The sequence below is a fragment of the Arxiozyma heterogenica genome, assembly GCF_036370985.1.
Source record: "Arxiozyma heterogenica strain weizmannii chromosome Unknown scaffold_17, whole genome shotgun sequence".
Classification (NCBI taxonomy): Eukaryota; Fungi; Ascomycota; class Saccharomycetes; order Saccharomycetales; family Saccharomycetaceae; genus Arxiozyma; species Arxiozyma heterogenica.
This window is the reverse complement of record NW_027042670.1, coordinates 640693-662684: the sequence shown is the minus strand read 5'-3', so window position 1 is coordinate 662684 and position 21992 is coordinate 640693. Positions and strand designations below refer to the sequence as shown.

Genomic DNA, 21992 nt, shown 5'->3' with positions numbered 1-21992 from the left:
TTGTCACATCCATTTCTTTTCTTAATGATAAATGATTAAGAGAAATAGAAAAAAAAAAGGGGGGGGGAGACAAAAAAGAAGAAAAAGAAAAGGGGAGAAGAGTATTGATGTTGCATATAGAACAATGGACAAATAGAACAGGGACTGACACATTGGTGGGGATATTACAATAGTACAATAAAGGATAAGAAAACACATTATCTGTGCAATTATAATTGATATAATAAGATGAAGATGACGATAGAGAATGTTTATATATTATTATATAAAGTTCGGAGTTTGTTTGTCCTTTCTATTGTTGTTGCCATAAATGGAAAATAAATGACACAATGTCGGGTATAAAAGAAGGACATATATATATATATAGTATGAAAACAGAAGAAGACATCTGCTAAAAATGGTAGAAAGAATATACCATCTGCATTATCTTTGAGGTTTATATTATTTTTTGAAATTTATATCGAGCAACGGCTACTAATATAAAAAAAAAATAGAATAAGAACAGTATGGATGAACTAAATGTAAAACAAAGAATTAAAAGCATTTTAATTGAAATACACCAAAATTGCATTGGTTTAAAGATAGGAGATGTTAATAGTAAAACATATATTAGGATTCTATTACAACATTTGTTAACGCTCATTAAATCGCCGATATCACATCCAAGACATAGGAGAAGAGCACAATTGATTTTAGTCTCAATAATTTTTATAGTTGTTGGATCTATCTCAACTGTTTCTTATGTTGGATCTAATTTAATATCTAAATTTATTCATTTTTATAAGTATTCTTCAGAGAATCAAATGAGAAATAAAAGTTTGAATTTATTTAGAAGAAGTAGATCTCAAATGAATTTGAAAACTGGTGCTAGAATAATGTATATTAAAGAAGACTATTCTTACAATAACAATAACAACAACAATAATAATAATAAAAGTAATAGTAATAAAAAAAGATCAGAATTTGAATCATTAATAAAAACTAACCATAACAGAAAAAATATGATACATAACAAAGATATTACTTTTCATAGTCATTACAGCAATAATGATGCTTCTACCTATGATAAAAAGAAAAGTATTAAAAAGAAAAAAATTTATATCCCTCCAAAGAATAATGATCTTTATGAGCACGATAAATTTATATTTAAAAGTGTGGACATAGGAAAGACAAAATCTTCTTTATTCTATTCGAAATTTTTAAATCAAATTAACGTTATATCTAAAATCTTAATACCTTCAATCTTTGATAAAAATTCTTTTTTATTAAGTTTACAAATATTTTTTCTAATTATGAGAACCTGGTTATCTTTATTTGTCGCAAGGTTAGATGGTCAAATTGTAAGAGATATTATTTCAGGCCAAAGTAAAAAATTCCTTATTGATTTACTAATATGGTTCTTAATCGCTTTACCAGCTTCATATACTAATAGTGCTATAAAATTTCTACAACGAAAATTAAGTCTTAATTTTAAAGTCAAATTGACAAGATATATCCATGATATGTATCTTGATGATAGATTGGCTTTTTATAAGTTATTATTCGATTCTAAATCAACAAGTTCTGTTTTGAAAAATATCGACAATTCAATATCCAATGATATAACAAGATTCTGCGATGCAACTTGCTCAGTGTTTGCTAATATTACTAAACCTGTGATTGATCTGATATTTTTCTCCATTTATTTAAGAGATAATTTGGGCACAGTCGGTGTAGCCGGTATCTTCATCAACTATTTTATAACTGGATATGTATTAAGGTCTTATACACCTCCATTGGGTAAATTAACCAGTGAGAGTTCTGCTGCAGATGGTAATTATTATAATTATCATGTTAACATGATAAATAATAGTGAGGAAATATCCTTTTATCAAGGCACAGAAGTGGAAAGAGCTAAAATCAAACAATTATATGAAACATTAATGGACAAAATGTTGATTGTAAGTAAGAGAAAATTCAATTATAATATGATTGAAGATTACATTCTTAAATATACTTGGTCCGGTTTAGGTTACATCTTTGCGTCTATACCAATTATAATGTCTTCTTTTACATTAAGTAAAACAAAGTCAAATGAACAAAATAATATGAAAGATTTTATTGTCAATAAAAGATTGATGCTTTCTTTAGCTGATGCCGGTTCTAGATTAATGCATTCAATAAAGGATATATCTCAATTGACCGGGTATACCAATAGAATTTTTACCCTATTATGTGCTTTACATAGAGTTCATTCGGAACATTTCAGTTATGGCGCTACTAAAGAACTAATACAATTAGTAAACAATGGTGAAACAACCACTTCATTGCTCAAGTATATTAAGCATGAAAAAGAAGATATTATTGCAGGTACAGTGCAGCATAATTTTAATGGTATCAGATTAGAAAATATTGATATTATCATTCCATCACTAAGAGGTAAGCATGGAATAAAATTAATTAAAAAATTAAGTTTCCAAATTCCACCTCATATTGACCCTGTATCATCAAAAGCACCGTCTATTCAAGATTTAGTAGCCATGAACGATATTACTTTACCATTCCTCGACGCAGACAATTCTAGTTTATTAATATTGGGTCCTAATAGTTGTGGGAAGAGTTCTATTGCAAGAGTCATTGCAGGTATTTGGCCCATATATAATAAATATGGTCTACTGTCAAGACCCGATGAAAAATCATTAATTTGTATTCCACAAAAACCATATTTTTCAAGAGGAGGTACCTTTAGAGAACAAATCATATATCCTATGTCCTCAGATGATTTCTTCGACAAGGGCTTCAATGACAGAATATTAGTTTGGGTTTTAAAGGAGGTTCGTTTAGATTATCTTTTAAAAAGGGAGAGAGGTTGGAAGTACTTAGATACTGTAGCAGATTGGAAAGATGTGTTAAGTGGTGGAGAAAAACAAAGAATGAATTTTGCCAGAATTATGTTCCATAAACCGAAATTTATTATATTGGATGAGGCTACAAATGCTATAAGTGTTGACATGGAGGATTATTTGTTTAATATGTTAAAAAGGTATCGTTTTAATTTCATATCTATTTCCCAAAGGCCCTCACTGATTAAATACCACGATTTACTATTAGAAGTTTCTGGTAATGAGGGTAAATGGGAATTGAAGACACTCGGTACAGATGAAGCAATAACATCCATTGATAATGAAATAGAGGTTTTGGAGAAGAAGCTGCATAATGTTGAACAATGGAAACAAGAAAGAGATCATTTACAACAAATATTAACTGTTATATAAGTTCTTATTGCTCGGATAATAGATATGATTGATTTACTTTATCAAAAAAAAAATTATTATGATAAAGCAAAATCATAGTTCTATAATGCTCAGTTATTATATACCTACCATTCTTTATACGACCATGGCATTTTACCCTCAACATATTTTTTGAAATGTTCACTATCTGTCAATTCTGTTTCATTAAAATGAAACATTTTGAGACCATCATATCTTGCTATCCTTTTATATGGATTTCTGCCATTTTTCTTTTTAGTTAAACTATTTTTCCTTGCATACCAATCATTTTCAAACAAACCAAGAGCATTCTTCTTTTCCATATATATCAAATTCTCAAAATATCTATTCAATTGTTCCTGTGAATAATTTAAAGGTTCAGGTTCATATGAAATATAACGAATAATATCCTTAGGGATATCTAGTGCTCTTGCATGACAATTCAAAAATCTTGATTCTTTAAAACCAAATCCTATAATAGTAATATGTTTAGGATACCACTGAGTAATTTCTTTGAATCGAAGTATGGAATATAATAAATTATCAAAAGAATCTAATGCATATTCCTCTGTGTTTATATATCCATTGGAAAAGAGTGTGTTGACACTTATATTATTCGATTCCAGTTGTTTAACAATGTTTTCTAGTAATATCCTGATCTCTATATCAAATAATGAAGTCAACTGTTCGAAACCATCTTTAGTAGTAGCTAAATTTACTAATTTTTTCATCAGTAGAAAATATGATTGAGCCTCACTTATTGGACCGGCATCTATTTTCGTTTGAGAACCGCTAAATAGTATAACACTGTTTTCATAATCAAGTAATAGTTCTTCGATCGCTTTTAAAGATTGCTTAATAAAGACTAAGTGATCATTACCTTCAAGTTGAAATGGTGCTAAATACCACTGATCTGATAATTGACCATAATTGTTATCGTCCGATGCTGAATCAATTTTCCAGATTCCGTGACAAGGTAAAATAATTAAATGATTTCTTGGCATAGTTTGCTTTATTTTTTCTTTATATTTTTTTTTTTTTAAATGAGAGGTCAGATATTTTGTGAGGCAAAAGAATCAAAGAAGTGGTTTTGAAATTGTTATTTTTTCAGGCTTAAATTTTCTTCATATTCATTTTTCTATTGGTCATTTTTGTTGCCTGTATATTGCTCAAAACTGATCTCGCATCTTACCTATTAAAGTATTACGAGAAAATCATGAAAATTTTATCTAAAACGTATTTGTGTCATTCGGTTGAAAGTATTTCAGTAATAACAGCGGGGGAATTACCAGATATCTTTGGACTAAATAATCAACTACAAATACTGATATAAATACGCGATTCTTTAGTCACCCTAGTGGTGGTTGAATAATACTATACATAACATCTTGATGTACTTTATAATAAACTATATAAAGCGAAATAAACAAGAACTTCAATATTACAATAAATTGTTATGTAACTTAAAACATTGGGCTGTCTGGAAAACAACAAATAAGATCAAATATAACTAATAGAATATACAATAAATTATGTAAAAATATATAAATGTGGATATATGTACAATAGATCATGGTCTATACTTTGATATCTTCCTCCTGCAACCATTTATCTTGAATAAAAGCCCAATGTAATGCTGTGTTACATTTTCTATGTTCTCTACTCCCTAACTTTTGACCGCTTTGGATATTTTTAGTTGATAGACCTGCCATTTTGGATAATGCAACTAATTTGTTATATGTATTACCATTCAAGTCAGGTTGTATCTGCTCCTCGATTATATCGATCTTTTCAAACCATCTATTCTGCCAAGGTGTGTTTCCCGCTTCTTCCTTTTTCCTTAATTGTCTTTGTTCATTCTCTAGCTTACTTTTAGTTTGTGAAATTAATTTCATATCACCTAATTCAATAGCTCTAGCAACATCATCCCAAGCTTTTCGACTTTCTAAACAATGTTGTTCAGATATTGGTTTTACACGTAACGAATGTGGTTTATATTTGGAAACATCACTAAATAATACTTCTTTATTGCCATCAGTAATTGTGGAGACACCAGACCATTGTCCACTTACTGTGAACAAGGGTTTATCACGTTTCTCCATTGCAGCGGTATTTTTGTATAAGTATGCACTAAAAGAGTTTTTTTGACCTGAAAAATAACCCTTACCAGAATAATCAATCTTCCATATCATACCATCAGATGATTGGATATATGAACTATCTTCTAATTCTACATATGGTCTTGCAACAATGATACCTTCCAAATGTAGTGCTGGTAATGTTATGAGAAATGAGTGACCATTAGTCTCCAGGATGGCGTGACCGTTTTGTCTAATATTTAGTTTTAGAGTCTTTGAAAAGGATGATTTTATTTGAGTGTACCCTTGAATGCGAATATTATGATCCTCATTAAAAATAGAAAAGGCATTAACTGGTGGATGATGTGATACTTGCTCTGTTAATAAAATAGTGTCATCCTTTTTTGATCCATCATTTTCCCATTTACCAACAAATAATTCTCCAAGAAACGGATTTAAGGGTTTTTTTTCAAAGCGGTCTCCTTGGGTACGAGATGTATATTGGCATTTCAAAGTGGCTAAATACCATTGTAATACAGCTAACATTCTTGTTACATTTGGTGATTTGACTGATCTAATCTGAGGGAAAAAAGCTTCGTGGTTATGTTTATTTATTTGGGCAATCGCTAGAAACAAATCTTGATATGTCCCCCAGTATTGTGAGAATTCTGATAACGAAACTGGTGAAAGAATAAAAGGTGGAGCAGTAAAGGCAGATAAATCACCAGAAAATGAGGATACAGATTTCAAAAAAGACGTCCAGGAGGTTGTTTCAGAGTAGTCTGTCATACTTTTAAGCAAGTATCTTGTAGTAAATATTTATATTTATAATAATGTCTATCTACGGTTTTTCTACTAATAATTCCCTGAAGGAAAGGTAGAAATTCATGAGAAAATAGTACAAGTGGTACAAACTGATTGTAGTTAAATATAAAGGTGGCTTCAAAGTAATTTTAACATCTCCAGATATCACAGTTGTTTATGACATCTTTATATATGTTTTAAGACATTCTAATATTAGAATTGAACATAGGGTATCGTTTCACAAGAGAAATAGTCGTATCAAATAATTCTAATCATATTCCTCCATAAAAACAAAACACATACATCATTAATACAAAAAAGGATAGGGATAATCACAGGATGAGGAGGAGAAGAAAAATAAATTGACGCAATTCCTAGTAACTTGAAACAATCACTAGTTACATACTTTGCTTTATCTAGTATAATCCTTTAAATTGTATTCTTTTTTCTTTTTTTTTTGGGCAACGTTGCAATATACAAATATTGTAATATGCCTGTCTGTCTGTTGCTAATCATCCTTAAACAATACACAATAGTAAAAGCTCATCGCTATTCTCGAGAAATCGAAATAAAAATAAAAAAAACAAATTTTCAAGAATGGAGTTTCCATTTTTTGACAGATTTAAGGAACGAGAAAACAAAAGACAGGACTGTAATACAAGGCTGTCGTTTAGTTACTGTCGTAACCTCAGTGTATACGATAAGAGGAGTTTTCTTGGAAGGTTGTGACTTTCATTTTATTTGATTATTCGCCTTAATGAATTGGTACAACTGATTTTAGTAGAGTTAGGCAATATTATCGTATATAAATAAGTAAATCATTGTGGCTTGGCTTTGAGATTTTCTAGATCGTTAGAAACGCTTGGTATTATAGTTAATCACGTAATTTGTCATTTGTTACAGCTGAAAAATTATTATACTTAAAATAAAAATACAACCAAATAAGTATTTACAGTAACATTCCTAGTGTCATTTCTATTTTAGGAAAAATAGATATTTTAACCATACGATGTTTTTAATTTGATACAATTAAAACAAAAAAGGAAAGAGAGGGAAAATAATTAGACTTAATATTAAATTATCTTCAATAAAACACTACACAAGCTTAAAAACCCATCGTACATATGTGTGACTCTTATTGAAATAATATTGATAGTAGGTTGAAAATAAGAGAAGGGGCAGTATAATTATGTCTACTTTCTGCTGTAAAGCGTGTATTCAAAGTGATAACCCTTTTCATTATCTTCATTTGAATTAGGTAATTTAACATCAAATGGGAGAAATTCAGACAAATCTGATTTTGGTCGTTGTTGAAATTGTTTTACTAACCTTTCTTTGTTTAAAAAAGTATCCATGGTAGGCACCATATTCTGTTCATCATTTGGTAGTATTTCTAATTTGGTTATTAACCAATGATCAATAAGATTAAATGCTGATTCATAAATTTCACCACCACCAATAATGTATATTCTTTCTATATTAGGATGGAAAATGTTCAACTTCTTGATGGCGCCTTGCAGAGAGTTGATCTTATAATAATTAAGTGTATTTTCATCATTGATTTGTTCAGAGATCAAATGTTCAGTAAAACTTCTTGAAATAACCACATTCATTCTATTCGGTAGGGGTCTGGATCTTTTGGGTATAGATTCCCATGTTTTTCTACCCATTATCACTGCATTACATTTATTTGAATCAAACGTATTTGTGGTTACTTGTTTAAAATATTTCATCTCTTTGGATAAACGCCATGGTAAAGTACCCTGGAAGCCAATCCCCATTTCTGGTAATAGTGCAGCTACTATTGCAATAACAGGTATCTTAGATGCAGTCATGTTTGATTTTAACCTTAGGGGGCATGAAAAAAATAGAAACAAAGAAGAAGATTAGGTGTAAATGCTTCTAGAAGACAATAAATTAGATCTACTTTTAGCTTGAATTGAAAGCAACAAGCGTTTTAATGTTCTTTCCTTTATATGCAATGTTTGCTTGTTTGTCTTTGGAACAATGGCCGGTTATAATCTTTTATCAAATTTTCTTTTGAGTATGAAAATTTGCAAAATTTAAATAAAAAAAGAAAATAAAAATGTCAAAACTATACTAGAGAACAGTTCAAAGGAACCAAAGAATCGAGAAGGGGAGAAAAGGAGACTAATTTTATTTCCTGTATATACTGAATAGATGCAATTCAGAATATAAGAAACTAGTGAAGAATAGAGTTAATATTTACATAATAATTTTATGTATTTTTATTAGAAATAGTTAAGTCTCTTTTATTTTATCTCTTTAATAAATAAAAACTTGCATATTTGTTATCATTTGCTAGTGTTGTTATTATTATTATCATTTACAAAGAAAAATAATTATTATATATCAGTAGAATTTGTTGGTTAAGGGAAATCTAGCAAATATTTCAAAAGAAGAAAGCACACAATGTTGGTAAAAACAGTAAAGAGAACTGTATCAAGAGATGCATCAAATAATGAAGTATTTGTTCCAATAGAAATTATAGCTACAATACCAAATAATATTGATAGTGAAAACAGTAAACGTATCCCCATATCTTTGACTTTCCGTAATGTCAATGATTCACAAGAAATTGCAAAATTACAATGTTATCACTATGCGATTCCCAGGTACAACTCGAAAGACATCGTGGATATACCACTAATATCTTCAGTTAATGATTGGATCAGTGAAGTATCAAGAAAGATTGCAGTGTCTATAGCGAGGAAATATGGTAAACCATGTTATGTTGCTTGGAGTTCATCACAAAGTATTGAAAACACCAGCTTCCCAATGGACCAACTGTTTATTTTGAAAAAGTGCAAAGACCTATTGGAATCTATTATTGCATAAACTAGCGGGTAGAGATACAATGAGGAATAAAGTACATAATAGGTGATCCACACACAACAACGCATATTTAAACACACATGTGTACATAGGTATATACACATACATATATAAACTCACGTGCATATATATATAAACACACATTCAGTATTGATGATTTGCATACCCCTAAATCATTCATCAAACCTTTGATGAAATTTAAATTAGGAATAAAGAAATAAAAAGTTGATAAACTTGTCAGACTGCCATTCCTACCCACCCAATATTCTATCCCATCCACGAGAGATGTACATAGAAAGGGTAAAGATCATCGCGCCAATTATTTTTATAGACCTAAAAATAAGTCCACTTGCAACCGGCAAAATCAAATTTAGTTTTGATAATTTAAAATATTAGATGACCGAACCGCTAAGGATTGCAGACCAAGCTAATGTTAATTTTTAAATTTAATAAATTTGAAGTCTCACTCTTAGGTAAGAAGGCTATGCGGCTCATCAACCAAGTTGGATTCAGTGACTTTTTTGAAGAGTCAAAGAGTGACGATTCCTATAGAAATGATCCTACTGTTGAAGGTGTTAGTCAAATAAATCAAATAAAAAAAAATTCTGTAAAATTAGTTGCCAAATAGGCCAGGAAATAATGTATGCTCTCGTGTAGTTTTATGTTAATCGAGGGTACACATGCACACCTTCCACCAACAACAACCATACGAAGCACACATCATTTAAATCAATAACTTATGGGTATAACACATACTGAAGTACGTCGACAGTTCTCTTAGGAAGGGAATGAAAGAAAAACAAAGTAAGTAAGAAAGAAGGTTAGCCAATCGTTGGCAACTGACATTCAACGCCTTTTTATATGTTTTCTAACTCAAATTGAATTCTCTTGCTTTAGTGAAAAAAAAAAAAGAATACACTTCAGGTTACACTTTTCTATTGTTTTCAATCTACATCGTGCAGTATGATATTTATATGGAAAATGTTAGGGTTTTATAAAAAGTTTTAGCACGTCAACAAAATAAATAACCAAGAAAATTGAGACTGTTTTTAAACCCATACATCCATAGTAATAAAAAAGTGCTTTGCTGTTTTTTTTTTTCAATTAAATGTATGCAAGAGTTCACTGAAATTTTCTTTTCATGGAATATGAGATCAGAAACTTCGTCTGTCCATTTCATTTTATTTCAACAACGCACATTGACCAGTTAATTAATGGACTCTCAGACCTAGTTAGATGCAATTTACGCGTGATTTCTCTCTTTATTTTCTTTCTATACACGATTTTCTTATACATGGAGTGAGGTGGGAGACAGAGGATTGGGAGAGCAACTTTTTACTTGTAGCTCAGGGAACCAACAGCTGCCTGTTCTCAAAGAAACTGGGATCCTGACCCTGGCCTGGCCTTTTCCTTCCCATCTTTCCAATTAGAGAGAGGGTTGAGGGAAGGTGAGATTGGAGGTCTGACTTCTACTCCTCACAACACACATGAGAACTAGTAATGGAGACCCGTAAACTAGGTGTTTCCCGCTTTTCGCTCTTTGTGTAGCACCGTAGCAATGCAGCAAGCAGTAATAGAATATTCACCCCAAGCAGGTCTATGTCCTTTTACTAGCATACCTTACTACTCCTCCATCGTGTTCTAGCAACTGTCTTGCAGAACTTCTTTACTGTAGAGTCAGAAACAACAACATGTTTTGTATTATTGCGAAAATTTCGTTAGTATTGTTCGATACTCCACCTATCTGTGTAGGTTCCCTGTTAGTGCATACTAGTTAGTACCTGTAACTTGCCATAACTGATTAGTCGTTTACGATAACTGATAGAATGCAAAGTGCTATATCTCTTAGGTGTGTTGGATTTTAAGAACTCTCTACTTATAACTCTCTTGCCCCCCCTTGGACCCAGAAGACGAAGCAAAATCAAACACAAAGATGGCTGAATCCCACAGATGTATGTTTTTTTTTAGTCTATAATCAATTTTGGAAATAAAATAGGAGACTACCTCTGTATTTGAATATTAATATTGAATGTTGAGTGTATATCAGAAGAATATGTGTTATATTAGTAATAGTTGCATTAAAATGACTGTGAAAAGAAAAAAAGAAGAGAATTAGAATGTTTCATTAGTGTGAACTAAGTCGAAGAGATATTATGGGGATTTCCCAGAATTTTAAAAATTAGGCGTATTATATTTTAAGTTTTTTTCCCAGTTGAAGAGATAATATAAACCTGTGACAATTTCAACAAGTGACTGAAATGGTTCAGAAGTATGAAGAGTTTTGTTCTTATCTAACAGAAAATAAGCATATCTTTATTTTTTTGGTTTTTTTGGACAGATTGTAGTAATATAATAATAAAGTAATTTACATGAGCTAGTCATTTCGTTTATTAATTATTGGAAAATGATACTAACAAATTTCTTGTTCTTTTATGAGAATAATGCCGTACATATTAGTTTTACATTATAATATTCTCATAAATTATGCATATATAAATCTTTTTTTTGAACAGTATACGTCAAAGGTAAGCACTTATCCTACCAAAGATCCAAGAGTGTTAACAACCCAAATGTCTCTTTATTAAAGATTGAAGGTGTTGCTACTCCACAAGAAGCTCAATTCTACTTGGGTAAGCGTGTTGCTTACGTCTACAGAGCTTCTAAGGAAATTAGAGGTTCTAAGATCAGAGTCATGTGGGGTAAGATTACCAGAACTCACGGTAACTCCGGTGTTGTTAGAGCTAAATTCAGAAACAACTTACCAGCTAAGACCTTTGGTGCTTCCGTTAGAATCTTCTTATACCCATCTAATATTTAAATAAAAATATAATAAAGATATTTTAAGTATTTTTTTATTTCGTAATAAGAAGTAGCTATTTTTAATCATTACTACTAATATAAACATAAAGTTAGTCCTATAAATACAATCAATTATCTGTTATTACTATTATTATATAAATATATCGTATAAGTAAGATATTTAATAATATATCATTGTAAAAAAAAAAATAAACACGTAATATTTTTTATATGTTATAGATGGGCATACTGTCAATCACTTATTTTGCTTCTTCGACTTTTCCAGATTGAATTGTGTAATGCTTTGGACAAAGTCAAGTGTCACTCTCATATATATTTAAAATGAATGTTTCAAATTGAAAATGTGAAAGAGAGAATGCAATGCTCTATTTTTTTTTTAAAAAAAATTTTATTTGTATACTAATATATATATGTATGATATATATATAAAGTTTCGTTAATATATGTTATCAGTTTTGAATGATTAATTATAAGAATATTATATTATAATATGGTACTTTTTCTTTTAAAGAAATCAATAACTTTCCTAGCAGTTGAGGAATCTCGTCTAATAGGTGCATCCGTTTTCTTTTTATCTGGTTTTAGAGATGAAATCATTATTGATGATCGTTTGCTTTTCTTTTTCGTTGTGGCATTGGAGTTAATAGTATTACTTACTATTTCTTTATTATCTATACTATTTGATGCGTGGTTAAGATTATTATCAATAGGAGTAAAAGAATTTTCTTTTGTGCCAGTGTTTCTGTATGTATCGTTTGCATCTACTGTACTTGGTGAAGCAGTTGGATATTTTGCACTATTTCTAGAATCTACTCTAGTTTGATGTGATGATATATTTCTTGGATGGTGCAGATAAATATGCAGTGAGTTACTATTCTGCTTAGTATTTATAGAAGAAGATCTTCCTGGTCTAGATGAAGTTTTCCCATTTTCATCAGATCTTAAACTAGATTTAGCAGAACTATACGTTGAATGGATAGACAAGAAACTAAACCTCTTCTTTTCAGTAATGGAAACAGATTCACTTGATGCTTTAAAAGATGACTTAGAATCATTGTTTGTATATACATGTTTATTTGGGTTAAATTCTGTTTCTACAGAGGATTTCGAAATAGTGTTTATCTTATTACTATTTTTATTTATTATTTTTTTTGATGGGTTATTATCATTTGGGACATTTTTCACATTAACACTGTTCCTTTTAATGTTAATATAGTCATTTTCTTTATTATTTTGGTTCTTGATCGGTAGGAATGAGCTTTTTATGTTTGTACTAGTATCAATATTTGAGCTATTTTCATTTATAGTGTCTATTATAGCTATATTCTTGGGTTCATATTGATTTAAACTTTTCTTAGAATATGTTTTACTGTATTTGTTATTATTGCCGCTGCGTAGATTAGTCACTGTGGTGTTATTATCATTTAATATTACAGGTTCTAAAGATGGATTGATTGTAATATGTAATGTTGTAGGTCTAGGCTTTGAATGAACTAATTTATTAGATAAGTTTGTTGTTTTTAAATCATGAGGAGGAAAGTTTTGATTTATGTCTATATCTTTAGATAATATATTACTGAGAGTCGGTTCATCATTTGGTGTTTTTGTCATATCTTCGGTATCATCCTCTTTTAAAATATTTAATTTATGCATTGATGACGATAACTGAGCAATTCTAGACTCTTCCCATGCAAATTTGGATGTTAATGAATTGTGTGTGTTAGAAATCATAGAATGAGGTCTTGTCTTCGGTCTACGGTTCGATGTTGTACTTCTTGGGGATACTAATGTTGTTGATCCTAACTTTCCAGCAACATCCCAATCATATGATGATATACTCAAGAAATCATAGTATTTGGCCAACCATTCATGTGCCCGTATTCTTTCAATGGTATATCTTTTCCTTGGATCTGCTACTAAGATCTTTCTTAGTAGATCTCTTGCTAATGGATTAATATAATCAGGAAACTTTAATGGGGTACTAGTGATATATTGATACAATCTAGCTATGTCATCGCCATCAGGATTGGCTGGATCATCATCCCATGGTAAATAGCCAGCAAGCATGGCAAATAAAATCACACCACACGACCAAGTATCAGCCCTGGTACCTTCATAAGGTTGTGTGGTGACTACTAATTCAGGTGCTGCATAGCAAGGGGAACCACATGATGTGTTCATCAATCTTTTTTGTAAAGAGAATTCATTAACAAAACCAAAATCTGTTATAATTAAATTTTCATCTTTATCTAGCAATAAATTTTCCAACTTAAGATCTCTGTGCACTAAACCTTTATAATGCATATAGCCAACTCCACTGATTAACTGTGAAAATAATTTACATGCAATATTCTCCTTTAACCGTCTCTTTCTTTGGATATATTTATAAAATTCACCTCCTGATGCATATTCCAATACTATACCAATGTATTTTGAATTCTGTAATATTTCTTCTAATTTGATTATATTTGGATGGTTCAGATATTTTAAAGCATTAATTTCACGATATATTTTCATTTCTTTCTCTGGATTGCCTTTTAAGTTATCTCTTCTAATCAATTTAATTGCTACTTGTTTCGGTATTTCATTGGAACTAGCAATTTTGGTCCAACCTAGTTTAACTTTACCAAATTCACCTTCACCTAGTGTAGAACCGATTATATATGGTCCAAAAGTCACGTATTTTTTCACAGGTTGAGAAGAAAGGTTTTTATTTTCATCATTGTCATAAGGTAAACTTGTTTTCACACTACTTGTTGACTCATTCATGGAGAAACGTTTTTTTGTTGAGTAATTGAGTAATTCAATTCCAAGTCTCTTTTCTCCTTTAATTAAGAGAAACTATAAGCAAAGAAATAATTAGAATGATACAATATGAAATAATAGAATGTTGCAATATATATATATATATATATCAAAGATGTAATCCCAAAGAATAGTGTAATTTATAAAGTAACAAGCAATTGGTTTAATAGGTGCCTTTTTTAAATACGAAGTTTCACCTATATATGTCGTACTATCCGTCTAACATTTTTTTCATATCTAAGACATTCTCTTTGTGTTTGATCTTTGTTTCTTTTATTTAATTGCTTTAAAAGAAAAATAAAAAAAAAAGAAAAAGAAAACAACACAAAACAAAACAAAACAAAAAATAAAATGAAACGCGGTTGCCATGGAAAAAGCAGTTAAGTAAAAATTACAGATTAAAACTAATCAGGTTGGTGGGAAATCTTGGTAATACAAGTTATAAAAATAGAAATTGAATTATGATGATTAAGTTATTGGATAATACAATAAGGTTATTCTTTTATACTCACATCTATGCACATAAGCGTATTTCTTTTTTTACTTTTTGTCTTTGTGATAATATAGAGACGTAAACACCTGTAACTTGATACATGCATATACATTACAATTTTTATTTCATTATTAAAAATACATTACAATAAACACATAGCTAAATAATCATAATAATAATACTAGATGTTACATTTCATCATATGTACAGGCGGGAGAAATGATGTGAGATAGGAAATTTTGAAAGATAAAATAAACAAGTAAGCAGGAAAATAAAAATAAAAAAAAAGAAGGAGAGAGAAAGAGAAGTCAATTGTTACGTAATATAGTAAAAAAGACCAATCTTTATTCAATTATCCTCTAACTTAACAACACCAACTTTAGCGGGTCTGATAACTCTATCATTTAAAGTGTAACCTAATTGTTGTACATGGAAAACTGTACCGGGTTCTTTATCCTTTTGAGCCAATTCAAAAGTGGCTTCATGCTTATTTGGATCGAATGGCTCACCTAATGGATCCAATTTTTCAATACCATGTTTTCTTAAGGTGCTTTCAAAGACATCCTTGGTCATTCTAACACCAGTATATAGGTCACTAATTTCTTTAGATTTCTTGATATCTTCCTCTTTAAAAGCAGCCAAGGCGTGACCAAAATTGTCAACTGATTCTAATAGATCTTTGGCAAATTTTTGTAAAGCAAAATCCTTTGCTTTTTTAATATCTTTTTTGGTAACTTCTTGTAAATTTCTAAAATCAGCAACAGCTCTTAACAATCTATCCTTTAATTCAACAGCTTCTTTAGTCTTAGCGTCCAATTTTGTTTGTAAGTCCTGGATTTGCTTCTGTTCTTCTGTCAAGTTAGTATTTTCATCTTTTTTGGTTGCGCTTTCCTTCTTTTCTGTTTCTTCTTTTGGTTTAGCTTCATCAGCATAAGTCCTTAATGAAAGTCTCATAATAGAAGGTTGAGGAACAGACATAATTCTGGAATTGGCAGCAAAGGCCATGGTTCTTGGAACAGTACTGTATCTAACTGGTAATCTGGTTAAGGATGCGGTAAATGCTTTCATGTTTGTTTGATTGGTAATATTTCGTTGTTGTTATTTCTTGCGTTGTTGTGAAAGAAGGGAGATACGAATATTTGGCAATAAAGTTGATCAATATTGGTATTACTATTGATTTATGCACTCTAATTTTAAAGTTGTCCTGCCAAGATCATAAAAACAAAAAGAAGAAAGACATGCAAAAAAGAGAATGGAGGAACAAACAATTAGATTCAAATTCTTAATGCAAGCTTTAATATATCACTGTTTAACTTAGAATCAAAGATTTTTTCTTCTGTTTGTTTCCTTGTCATCAATAAAATGGTCGAGTGACTGATTTTGATTTTGATTTTTATTTTTTTTTTTTTATTTCTTTTTTCAATTAAATTCCTGTGGAGTTTGCCGTCGTCGTTGATGTCGATGTCGCTGTTTTCCGTTCTTCTATGCAGTTGCTATTTGGGGAGAAAAAGTGGAGAATTTACATCTGCTCTTGTTTTTTTTAAAGCTTTTGGGGGTTTGTTTTGTTTTTACCTAAAAGTTCAGTGTTGGAGATCCAACCAAAATACACAAAAGTAGGGTTTTTAAAATTATTCTTAGATTTTACCCACAAAAAACATAATTTTGTAAGGCAATATTTATTTTTTTTTTCAGATGGGGAAAATCCAAATGATCAAGGATACAAATATTAGAAGTCAAGGAAGAAAGAGGAGAAGGAGAGGGTTCACAAACAAAACTATTAAAGATTCTCGAGGTAGTTCAACATAAATTTTGGTGATTCATTGTGAAATAAAGACAACAATGAAAAGCATGTTAAAAGATATCAAAAAGTTATAATAATTGTGGAATAAAATAAATAATATTAGACTCATGATTTATCTACAAGATATGATATCTTTTACTTTTTTTCTTCATATATTTTATTAGTTGAATATACCGTAATAAGCTCCAGTAACGGCTTGATTCATTTTTACTTATTAGTAACATAGTTATATATTACTAAGTAATTTCTGCTCTATCCATAAGGCTGCATGCATGTAAATAATATATATATGTGTGTGTGTGTGTGTAGATATTGTGCAAAAAAAACTGAAAAAATGAAAAAAGTACATTGAAAAGTTATGTGAATATTAGTAAATGTGATTTCACAAATTACTTCTTTAACGTATTAATATAATTTATTCATCCTCCCAGCATTTTTTAATAAACTTCGCCATATTAACGTTCTTTTTCATTTGACCTTGTATCCATGGATGTTTCAACATTTGTCTAGGAGATGGTCTTTCTTTTGGATCCTTTTTCAAACAATATTCGACAAAAGATTTAAATGAATTACTCCAACTAATATTGTTCTCTGGTTCATCTCTTAATTCTGGTGTAAAAGTTAATATCATGACTAACAATTCAATAGGTGCAATATTGACAGTAATCTTTTCTGATCCAAATGGGAAATGGCCTTGGGCTACTTCTAAAATAGTTAAACCAAGTGACCATACATCACATGTAACACTATATGGTTCACCCTGGATTCTTTCAGGTGCCATGTAAAAGGATGTGCCTGTAAAAGTGGTCGCTAATGAATTTACTGCTTCACCACTAACGCCAAAATCACACAATTTTACTTCACCTTTTTCATTAAATAAAATATTTTGTGGTTTGATATCCCTATGTATAACTTTCTTTTCATGTAGATAGGATAGCCCTCTTAATACATCTTCAGCTATCTTTCCAAGAACTTTTTCACTAATTCTACCTCCACGTGCCAGTAAGTTTTTATATACTGCATCTAAGGATTTACCACCCATGTATTCCATAGCGATATATATTGAACAATTCAATTCATCTCTAAACATTCCGTAATACCTTACAATATAATCAGATTTGAAACTTCTATTGAATTGTAGTTCTCTAAATATCTGTTTTTGGAATTCGGGATCTGTGTTTAAAATATTGATTGTTTTAAGTGCGAATATTTTACTGCCTGTTTTTAATCTACATTTAGCCACAGATCCTCCTGCACCTTCTCCTAACATTCCTAATGTGACTATTTGATTTTTAATGTTGGCATCTTTCCAAACAGATTCATCTAATTGATCTACATCTCTTTGAATGAGTATAGAATCTAATTCTTGCGACTCACGCTCTATCACATTAGATAATTTAGTGTTATTTTTCTGTGGACTATTGTTTGTGCTCTCACTTGTTCCATCTTCATATGAGGAAATAATTGTGGAGAAATATGAGTCTGTAGAATCTGCTAAGTTATCCATTAAATATAAAGGTTTATTACTATTATGATTACTATTACTAGTATTATTGTTACTACTACTATTGCTGTTGTTATTACTCATATGTGTATCATTATTGTTCATTCGAACTGGGAATTTCGAGATGGTTTCAGAACCTGCCGTTATGGATATATTTTTCAATGCATTAGACAAATCTTCATCAACCATAGGTGGAGATGGACGTCTATTTCTTTGAGATGAAAGTGATCTAGACGTTTTTGTTGAAGTACTTTCAGAGATTATATTTATATTCAGTTGTGGGATTGGTGGAGGAAGAGGCCTGTTTTTCAAAGTGATTGGTGATTTTGAAGAATGGGTTGATGATATAGGCGATATTGTTGGTAAAGATAATGAAGGAGCTTGGTTAGGTTTTGAATTAGTAGGACGTGTATATATGTTGGGTGATAGTTGTCTTTTTGTGTTATTCTGCCCGCTGGTCATCATGTCAGTTTGAATCGGTACATCTAATGATACGTTTTCTTTGTAGGATATAGATGTTTTTGGTTCATCCTTATCTTTGAAAATAGGACGGTTTGGTGATGGTGTGGAAACATCATTGATTAATGATGGTAATTTCAGTTTTGGTGCATTGGAATGTGATCTATGTGATTCAGGTGGTCGAAAAAGTGATGCCATCTCTTAGTTTATACGACAATGTTTATGCTATATATTTCTAGCAAATATTGTTTTCCCTTCGTGATTTGTTAAAAATGCTTTTTAATATGTATTGGAATATGTATATGTATACAGATCTGTTTATATGTGTCTGTGTATGTCTATATGTATGTGATAGTATATTTCAAGATGGATCTATTCGTATGTACTATAAGTTGATTTCCTTTGATCCATATAAGGAATAGTATATTGATATGTATGGTTTTTTTTATAGGAAGAGAACAGAATAAGATCAGCTAGTTAATAATAAAAAAAAATGATAAAAAAAAAATTATTTATATGTGTGTATTAGCTATGTTTTGGGAAGCGAAGGAAGTGAGTCCATCTAAAATTGAAAGTCACTGTTTTATTTTACTTGATATACAGTCAAGTACGTATCCACTAGATTCTTTTTCTACACGTATCTATCTTTTTCTACGTTTCTGTATATTATCATTTTCTTTTTATTCAAAAAAAGAAAAAAAAAAAAATAAAAATAAAAAAAAAAAAAAAAAAAAAAGAAGATTATTTGTGATATCTACAAAAATTTTTTTAAGATTTTTTATAATCTGTATTTCTTGCATTTTCTATATTGTCAATAGCGAAGAAAAAAATGTTCAAGCTTATACAATTCTCTTAAGTCAGTATCTCCCATGGAGTAGAAGATTTAGTCAGTAGTAAAGGTTATGATGGTTTGTCTATACTTGTAAAAAGGTCGTTAAATGACATAGTTGCTAAAAACTATGGAATAGCTTTACCAATTGAGGAAACATGATTTAGAGTTGATGGAGAGTATCCCTCTATTCCTTATTACAGCAATAGTTATAAAATAAAGTATTAAAAGTTATAATTTTATAAAGCTTGTTTGTTTGCTTGTTCGTTTATTATCTGAATAAAATAAACTGAGGTGTGTCTTATGTTACGTATATATGCATATGTTTATGTATATATGTGTATACAGGTGAAATATTAAATAATGAAAGGGAGTGTCAAAAAAACACACTGATAAAAGAAGAACTGTGCGATTGTATCAGAAAGGAGAATAAGAAAAAGATAAATAGAGATTCAAAGAAAAGATAAAAAGAAATACAAAAGTTATATTTAATTAATCTTATTTTTTTTTCATCTCCAAGTACCTACTCTTTACTATTTTCAGCTTCTATAGTGAATGGTTTGTAAACAGAAACTAACGAATCATCATCGACAGTTCCAACATAACCATCGATAATTGGATGCCATGCAACAATGTTCTTTTTACCCTTCTGTTTGGTTAATCTTCTTGAAACACCAGTATGGACAAACTTTAAGGATTGAGTTTGTAATTCTTCAGTTGCATCTTGTGGTAGATTAGAAGTATCATCCTCATCATAGTTGGATAAAGCATATTCCATATCCCAGTGGTAGACATTACCAGAGCCACCAACAGTAATAACTTCATATGGTGCAGTGTAGGAAAATTGGACATCTTCGACAGAATCGCCACCGGAATGGTAGAAGTTTGCAACTTCCTTCTGAATTGGTTCTTCACCATTTTGTCTATTTGTGAAATCAGTGGTAGCATTTTCAACAGCGCGTACATCCCATAACTTAATAACACCAGTAGAAAAACCGGTGACAAACAAGTTATTGGTTACAGTGGAAGCATCAAAGGAGGTCAATCTTCCATTTTGAGGATCACTCAAAACGAATAGAGGTTTATCAGCAGTTCTAACATCCCAGAATCTTAAGACGTTATCATCAGAACAGGATGCAAATAAATGGTTGTCAAAGAATCTGACAGTGTGTGCAACATTGGTACCTGGTACGCGAATGGTTCTTAAGATTTCACTTGGTTTACCTGCATTATCGATAATTTTCAAAATACTTTCTTCAGTAGAACCACTTGCTTGGGATTTAACAATAGTTTCAGAGTCGAATGACAAGCCAAAATCAGCAACAGCTAAGGAGTTTGGTCTAACATGAGAGTGCATGGCAGCAAAACTAGTGGCAGGACCCATCATTTCTTGAACTATATGAACTGGGACTTTAATACCATCTTTGAACCAAGCTAATGAACCATTCTTGGACATAGCTACTAAGGTGGTGTCATTACTGTTTCCTAAATATTCTACCTTAGAGACAGTTTCACCTTGATAGACCCAGGATGGACTCAAGCGTTTCTGTTCCACAGAAGCAAAAGCATCTCCGTATTCATTTTCTGATTTTGGCACTTTTTCTGTGATTGTATCGTCGATAGGTAAAGAGCAATCGATTTCGTAGATATCAGAACCTTGGGAGTAAATGATACTTGTGTTAATAGCGTTTGCTTCCTTGTCTGGTACAATTTTGTTGCTAAAAGTGATGGATTTGTCCTGGTGTAAGGTAGAATCAACACGAGAAACAAACTTTGGCTTCAAAGAGGAGATATGTTCATAAGTTGATGGTTTATATATCTTAGTCATTTTTGTCTTCTTATGAGGAATTATATGAGATAGGGTGGTAAGCGTATGATTTAGATAGAGAACTACGATGTTTATTTTATTTTACTTGGATTGTGTTTCATAAGGTGTAGAAAAATTTAAACGAGCAAACTAAAATACAAGAGCAAGAGAAAAAAGGACTAAAAAAGAAAATGGAGGAGGGTATGGAAGGACAAACGATTCAAAGTGACTAAATCTGTGTAAATATAGAAATTGAACAACAATTAACTAAAGAACTTGTATATATATGTCTATATATATATATTTATATTTATATTTATATATTTATTTATGTGTTTCATGCAATAATGAAAATAGATAATGTGCTGAAAATTAAGGAGGATGTTTTTTTTTTTTAATGTCATCATCTTTTCTTTCATCAATAATAGCTACAGTTTCCCCTTTTTTTTTCTTCTTTTCTTTTTTTGTTTTTTTCTATTTTTTAT

At 30.5% G+C, this 21992-nt stretch overlaps 10 protein-coding genes across 10 annotated transcripts; 3 read left to right on the top strand and 7 right to left on the bottom strand.

Annotated features, from left to right (window-relative positions):
• Positions 1-506: 506 nt before the first annotated feature.
• Positions 507-3254, top strand: PXA1 (ATP-binding cassette long-chain fatty acid transporter PXA1; the record flags this gene model as incomplete). Its single annotated transcript, XM_064858237.1, has 1 exon — positions 507-3254. One exon carries the CDS (start codon positions 507-509, stop codon positions 3252-3254), a length of 2748 nt encoding a protein of 915 aa, XP_064714944.1.
• Positions 3255-3358: 104 nt separating this feature from the next.
• Positions 3359-4255, bottom strand: PWA37_001616 (uncharacterized protein; the record flags this gene model as incomplete). Its single annotated transcript, XM_064858236.1, has 1 exon — positions 3359-4255. One exon carries the CDS (start codon positions 4253-4255, stop codon positions 3359-3361), a length of 897 nt encoding a protein of 298 aa, XP_064714943.1.
• A 573-nt stretch (positions 4256-4828) lies between these two features.
• Positions 4829-6118, bottom strand: PWA37_001615 (OSBP family protein; the record flags this gene model as incomplete). Its single annotated transcript, XM_064858235.1, has 1 exon — positions 4829-6118. One exon carries the CDS (start codon positions 6116-6118, stop codon positions 4829-4831), a length of 1290 nt encoding a protein of 429 aa, XP_064714942.1.
• A 1208-nt stretch (positions 6119-7326) lies between these two features.
• Positions 7327-7968, bottom strand: DFR1 (dihydrofolate reductase; the record flags this gene model as incomplete). The annotated part of the gene is made up of 1 exon (XM_064858234.1): positions 7327-7968. One exon carries the CDS (start codon positions 7966-7968, stop codon positions 7327-7329), a length of 642 nt encoding a protein of 213 aa, XP_064714941.1.
• Positions 7969-8566: 598 nt separating this feature from the next.
• On the top strand, positions 8567-8992 carry POC4 (Poc4p; the record flags this gene model as incomplete). Its single annotated transcript, XM_064858233.1, has 1 exon — positions 8567-8992. One exon carries the CDS (start codon positions 8567-8569, stop codon positions 8990-8992), a length of 426 nt encoding a protein of 141 aa, XP_064714940.1.
• A 1930-nt stretch (positions 8993-10922) lies between these two features.
• RPL33B (60S ribosomal protein eL33 RPL33B) lies at positions 10923-11807 on the top strand (the record flags this gene model as incomplete). Its single annotated transcript, XM_064858232.1, has 2 exons — positions 10923-10941; positions 11503-11807. 2 exons carry the CDS (start codon positions 10923-10925, stop codon positions 11805-11807), a joined length of 324 nt encoding a protein of 107 aa, XP_064714939.1.
• Positions 11808-12292: 485 nt separating this feature from the next.
• On the bottom strand, positions 12293-14578 carry KIN4 (putative serine/threonine protein kinase KIN4; the record flags this gene model as incomplete). Its single annotated transcript, XM_064858231.1, has 1 exon — positions 12293-14578. One exon carries the CDS (start codon positions 14576-14578, stop codon positions 12293-12295), a length of 2286 nt encoding a protein of 761 aa, XP_064714938.1.
• An 877-nt stretch (positions 14579-15455) lies between these two features.
• On the bottom strand, positions 15456-16175 carry MGE1 (mitochondrial nucleotide exchange factor MGE1; the record flags this gene model as incomplete). The annotated part of the gene is made up of 1 exon (XM_064858230.1): positions 15456-16175. The coding sequence occupies one exon, from the start codon at positions 16173-16175 to the stop codon at positions 15456-15458; it is 720 nt and encodes a 239-aa protein (XP_064714937.1).
• A 1148-nt stretch (positions 16176-17323) lies between these two features.
• Positions 17324-19069, bottom strand: MKK1 (mitogen-activated protein kinase kinase MKK1; the record flags this gene model as incomplete). The annotated part of the gene is made up of 1 exon (XM_064858229.1): positions 17324-19069. The coding sequence occupies one exon, from the start codon at positions 19067-19069 to the stop codon at positions 17324-17326; it is 1746 nt and encodes a 581-aa protein (XP_064714936.1).
• Positions 19070-20223: 1154 nt separating this feature from the next.
• On the bottom strand, positions 20224-21528 carry PWA37_001608 (uncharacterized protein; the record flags this gene model as incomplete). Its single annotated transcript, XM_064858228.1, has 1 exon — positions 20224-21528. The coding sequence occupies one exon, from the start codon at positions 21526-21528 to the stop codon at positions 20224-20226; it is 1305 nt and encodes a 434-aa protein (XP_064714935.1).
• Between the last annotated feature and the right edge of the window lie 464 nt (positions 21529-21992).